At 30.6% G+C, this 6,175-nt stretch overlaps 1 protein-coding gene across 1 annotated transcript; it reads right to left on the minus strand.

The window, feature by feature from the left end:
* Window positions 1-1,187: 1,187 nt before the first annotated feature.
* Window positions 1,188-5,799, minus strand: LOC134236277 (ficolin-2-like). Its single transcript, XM_062718459.1, has 4 exons — window positions 5,726-5,799; window positions 5,100-5,196; window positions 1,663-1,827; window positions 1,188-1,472 (listed from the first exon to the last, which is right to left on the minus strand). The coding sequence occupies exons 1-4, from the start codon at window positions 5,777-5,779 to the stop codon at window positions 1,231-1,233; spliced, it is 558 nt and encodes a 185-aa protein (XP_062574443.1). The 5' UTR covers window positions 5,780-5,799; the 3' UTR covers window positions 1,188-1,230.
* Window positions 5,800-6,175: the final 376 nt, after the last annotated feature.

Here is a 6,175-nt window from a genome sequence, read left to right on the forward strand (position 1 = left end):
GGTGCCTGTGACATTTATTTCTAAAATTAAGAGTATGATCTGTTCTCTCCTTGTGTTGCACCTTCTGCTTGACCCACTGTATTATATGTATGTTTTATATGTTTCTGTTTATCTTTCAATTTATATTCAGACTAAAATATTTTATATATTTTATGCAATTATTCTTGAGAGCTCAGATTTATATTTAATAATCGAAAGCAATTACAAAACGAAGTAGGGTTAATTGGTAAAGTATTAAAAGCTTCATAAAATTATTCCAATATATGTTTTTGGGGAACATTTGTTAGTTACATAACACGAAAATTACAAGTTTATAATCAAACAATTTGTTCGTAAATACTGAAAAAAATGGGATTTTTTTCAATTTTTTTTCAATTGATATTTTGAAAATGATTAAATATTTCTGCACTTAGTTTTACAATTAATCTTGAATTAATCATTATTACATGTATGAACAAAGCAATAACATACCAAAACTATCACGAATCAAACTTTTTTTCCCGAGTGAATTTTCGCCTATATAATAGAGTATTCGATTTTTTAAAGTAACATTATGTATATTCTTTAATGGTATCTAAACCTTTTCCTATTTTCACTTATCCTAACAATTGCTTTATAATAACTCCCAAGTGAAGCATAACTTAGGTACCCTCTGTGGTTTCAAAACAAGTCTTTTGATACCTATTATCCTATTTTTAAGAAAAAATATGAAAACTGAAACAAATTCATTTCTTTAATGGGAGTTACATGTAGTACTATTCAATAAGTTCGCGAACTTTTTGATCACCACTCGTATATTCCATTATGGTAAAAATAATAAATATCTTCTTGATATATAACACACATAAATTTATTTTATAGTTTAAGTCTGCCGGTGAAATACATGTAATATATTATAAAAGAAATTTTGATATTATCCAATATACTAATCTAATCTTATAAAATTAAAACAACATATAACCATGATTTTAATATTACATTTTAAAATACATGTAATACATTTATGAAATGATTTTAAAATACATGTACATATGTAATACATTTATGAAATGAATAATTTTGTTTAAATGAATTATATCAATCTTAAATTAATTTTCCCAGAACAATAAAACAATTAAAGGTATTTGCATTATTTAGTACAAAAAAGAGAAACTCTTTCCTTGTGAATTTCTTAACTATCAGTACGGTGAACATCATGTGAAATTCTTACTTCGATCATAAGATAAAAATCTAAGGTTGTCTGACCATCATTCTGACTTCCGTCATGGAATACTCGAATCCTTTCCAAGCGTACCAGTTGATGCCATTAGAGTTATCTGTGTTGCCGTACTCACCATTCAGATTAGACTCATGACAAGAGTTATACCACCAACCCCCAAGTCTACCCAGAGCGCAATTGTACCAAGAGTTGAGATCGTTGTCGTTATCAAATGTACTAAATTTCATGTTGTTGTGGTAAAGAAAACTGTCCCCTGTTGATTTAAAAAAGAATAAAATGTAAGAGAGGAAATACATAACTGCATAATGAATAGTTATCATTATACAAGTTTTTGTCTTTCATTTTTTCTTTGTATATCCATACAAGCAAACACTCAAATACAAAATTAACGTTCATTTGGAACGATGGCGGAAAGAAAAAAAGAGAAGGGGAGCGGGATGTACCTGCATTTCCAGAATAACCCGATACATGTAATCTGTATTCGGTATTCTCTCCATCAATGTAGAAGTTACTGTACTCTGCATACTTCCAAACGCAGTTGTGATCCATCAGCTCGATTCTAAGATGCGTATATCCTTCCTGTGTTAGGTAGTATATGTTTTGATTACCTGCGAATACATGTATAATGTAATATTCGAGATGATGTAATTTCAAAAGCATTATAAAAACAGTGTATTAATAGTAGTGATCAGGAAAATGTGTAAAGTACAATATCTTAATTTGAAACAACTTATCAAGTAACACATTTTTTCAACGCAACAGAAAATTTGATTTGGAAATATATACTACATGTAGAAGTCAACCTGTATGCATTTATGTAACTATGTACACGGTTTTCTCATCTGTTGGTTTACACAAAGTCAGCATTATTAAGTCATGTACACTTCACCCTGGATTGAGGGGGGATGAATTTCACACTTGGTATGGTTAATAGATGATCGCTATTACCATGTAATCACTTTGACTTCAGTTTTATATGATTAAAGGATATTGTTAAAGTGTATTTATAGTCACTATAAATTCCATACAAGCGCAAACAGTTCATAACATTACATATTCACCGGATTTGAGGCTGAATTCACCGGAGGGTTAGTGCGTGTGCAGCGGTATTGTGATGTCACAATCAACATCCCAAACAACGTTGTAAACAATGTGTTGCAGTGCCTGCATCAGAAAAGGTATGTATTTGAGCGGGTAAAAAAATTTTTGTTAAACCTTTCAAATAGCTTCAGAAATTAAATAAATAAAACGTTCTTATCTAAACATTTCAACGACGTATATTAACACATTGTACACAAACATATCGAAAGGAAAACACGAGTTTTAAGTAACATGAATTGTAATCGTGAAAACATTTTTTATTTCAATGTCAGAATGGTTTAATCAAACGCTCAGCGAAATGGCGGAGTTGACAGAGACAGCCGCCATCTTGGGCCCGCTTCAGATTTTCAAATATTAATATCTTAATTATTAAAACAATTTATATTGAATAATCCAGCATTCCAAAAATAAATAATGAAAAACAAAAAAATGAAAATTTGGACTTTTTTTGGCTTCCGGTAGCGACAGGAAGTATGGAAAAGTTGTGGAAAGTATTGATCAAAAAACTCTGAAAGTTTCACATTGATATCTTTTACCGTTTTTGAGTTTAATCGTGGACAAAATGTCGTTTTAAAATCAGGAAAATGGTCCAAAACTTGACACCAGAGAGGAATTTCCAAAAACTTCTTGGAAAAACAAACACATGAAAATTTCATGTAACACCAGTAGTTGTCGAGAAAGAGAAAAATAATAATAATGATAATAATAATAAGAAACAGTATAATAACTATAAGGTCTTCCGTGAAGACGGAAGACCTTAATTACATATTCACCGGATTTGAGGCTGAATTCACCGGAGGGTTAGTGCGTGTGCAGCGGTATTGTGATGTCACAATCAACATCCCAAACAACGTTGTAAACAATGGTTGCAGTGCCTGCATCAAGGTATGTATTTGAGCGGGTAAAAAAAGTTTGTTAAACCTTTCACAGGATTATTTCTAAAATTTCGATATTACAGTTTTCCACCTCCGTGTTTTCCTTTCTTATTTTCGCTGTGTAAGACGTCCAAATGTTTAAAAAATAATCCTGCAGTAGGTTTGTAGGCAATAGGTTTTCCTGCTCAGATACGTAGCTCGCTGCTGCCGTTGCAACCATTGTTTACAACCTTGTAAAGGTATTGAGATCACAATGCCGCTGCACGCACGATGACCCTCCGATGAATACAGCACCAAATCCAGTGAATATGCAGTGTTCTGAACTGTTTGCGCTTGTAAATATTATATAGGGAATATAAATAGACTACATAATAAAACAATCATGGACTCTTTTGTTGTTTAACAAACAATATTCAACACCAAAAGAGCCCATAATTGTAAAATACAAAGTTTTAAATATGATTTAAATGATAAGCAGCTTAATTAGCACGAAAATGACACTCTAGTCATGGATATTATCGTTCCTTTCGTGTAGGAAGAAATTCTCATAAACTCATGCTTACAGTTTGTGCGTTTGATGTCTGTAAATAATGATGATTTTTTAAAAAACAAATCCTAATATAATTATGTATTTTTTATTTAAAACTTTTCATTCTTTTCCTGTACATAGGACACAAAGAATGTATATTATATTAACTTTCATAATGATCACTAAATTAGAATTTTTAGCGAGGATTTCATTTTGGCATTATTAGCGAGGGTTGTGACATCGCTAAAATTTAATATCGCTAAAAATTAATTGCGTTCTATTTTAAAAGCTTCTCTGGTGAACATTTTAAAATCGCTAAAATTGCATCTTGCTAAAAATAGATTACCAGTTTTAATGCACAAATCGCTAAATTTGCGTCTCGCTAAAATTTCCACTTATACGGTACATAAATGCTAGTATTTCGCTGAAGATTCCTTGATCCTCTGATTAGAGAGATCATACCATTGAAATAATAGCTTTTACGAACTAGAGCCGAGCTCGTTGCAAAGCAACGAGTAGGTCTTCCGTCCTTTTTGACCGGAAGTAACTTTTATTTAAAAAAAAAGCGTAATGAAGTCTTTTCCAAATCTACATAGGACACAAAGAATATATTATATTACCCAAAAACCTCTCATTAACTTTTATTTTAGACCCCATTAGATAAAGCTTGATATTTTGAACAAGTTTGCTTCTTTGATGCATAACAAATTCTCAATACTTTTTGAGATATATATATCATATTCTACACAAATTATGTTCTATATATTTTAACAAAATATTTTTAGTTTAGAAGATAGAAAAATATGAGTAATTTTTGGTTATTTTAAGCGTTCTTATTTTTGACCCCTATATAGCGCCATTTTGAATACAGAAATCGAAAAACAAAAACCGATGTGCACAACTTCAATCCTTCTATTATCTAAAATCAGTAGAGAGATCGAAAGCCTATAAATTTTCCTTTAAAGGGAAATAACTCAAAACCGGAAGTGGCTTTTTGAAATTTTAGACATTATTTGAAATAATAGCTTTTAGGAAGCAGAAGAAAAAAAACAAATTAAAAAAAACAATTATTTTTTCCTCTAGTTAAGCTGTTAGCAAAATAATTATTTATAAGTTAAATTTATAACAATATAGTATACAATTTTAATTAAATTTAGGACTTTGTAATACATGTATACGTAAGTGATCCGTATGAAATATATGGAGATAACAAACAGCACTCAAGCTCAAAATTCATCAAACAAAACAAAATTTGAGCAGAGCAAACACGGGACTTCAAAAAATCATAGATGGGATCAGGTGCCGCGCATCTTATCCTTTCAATTTGAATTCCTCAATATTTCCTCATTTAACATACACTGTACATGTACCGTACCTATCCAGAACTCCGAGTCACGTGATCCAAATCCTCTCTGGTATTGTGTCCAGTTCTGTTTAAAGTTAACAGATCCATCAAATCTTCTTTGAATAATCTACATTAAAAATAAAAGAGTAAGGTGCTAAGTCTTGATTTGAGTCTATCTAAAAACTCTGAAACAAGACTTATCATTTTGATAAATTTTTTTTTCATGATTTATTTTTGATATCAGATCTAGACTTGAATTAGAATATAGATTTGTTGAAGGCATTGATCTCTACGTTTGTCATTCTCACTTTCCTTGAAGATATTGGAGGTGCATACCCAATTGTGACTCAAGATAAAGCTTCATATTTTTTTCACATTTGTTGATATATCCGACTTTAATTGAATATTGCCTTATCTTTTAGAAAAATTACATCTCTTACATGAAACATTTATTAAAGAACAAAGTTTATTTGATTGTAGGTTCTGTTTTTTAATTTTAAAAATTTATTTCTCATTGTTGTTTTTGTTTTTTATTTTGTTTTGTCCTTTTCCCGTATACCCTACACTAATACAAACATTCCATTTAAACTCGTCCTTTTGACAAGTCTTGTGCCTTGTGAAATCTTGTAACAAATAAGCAGCAATATGTGATATACCGTCCATAAATAGCTGTCCTGGTGGCAGATGGTGGACACTGGTGAACTATTCATCAGTGGTACACTGCAGTAGAAGTCCAGTCCTTTAAAAGGAAATATTTTCAAAAACATCAATTTGCATTAAGTAGTATAGGCAATATTTTAGAAAAACAGCCAAAAACAACTTTTTATCTAAAGCTTAAGTTAAGCATTGATGCTAAATTGTAAAAGTAATTGTTCATGGATGTGTGTGATCTAAACATATTACTTACTAATTTTTTTGTGACATAACGATGTCCAGCATACACGTACGGTCTACTTCTCTCTACTTCTTATGAAATTTGAACATGATTACTGTATCATTTCATTTTAAAACATACTTCTCAGAATATATCTTTGAAAATGCATTTACAGATAGTTTTATAATATTACTTTTAGTCTCTACTGGTAACATAAAAGCTTTGACATGAA

The sequence above is a fragment of the Saccostrea cucullata genome, unplaced genomic scaffold, assembly GCF_032062105.1.
Source record: "Saccostrea cucullata isolate Sc308-1 unplaced genomic scaffold, CSIRO_AGI_Scuc_v1 ctg87, whole genome shotgun sequence".
NCBI lineage: Eukaryota > Metazoa > Mollusca > Bivalvia > Ostreida > Ostreidae > Saccostrea > Saccostrea cuccullata.

What these genes read in the sequence shown, in the direction of transcription:
- LOC134236277 (XM_062718459.1), bottom strand. Translation starts at nt 5,779, where the DNA reads ATGAATAGTTCACCAGTGTCCACCATCTGCCACCAGGACAGCTATTTA. An exon ending in TGACTCGGAGTTCTGGATAG is followed by an intron (nt 1,828 to 5,099) that starts GTACGGTACATG and finishes ATGTATTCGCAG; the next exon opens with GTAATCAAAACATATACTAC. An exon ending in GGGTTATTCTGGAAATGCAG is followed by an intron (nt 1,473 to 1,662) that starts GTACATCCCGCT and finishes TTAAATCAACAG; the next exon opens with GGGACAGTTTTCTTTACCAC.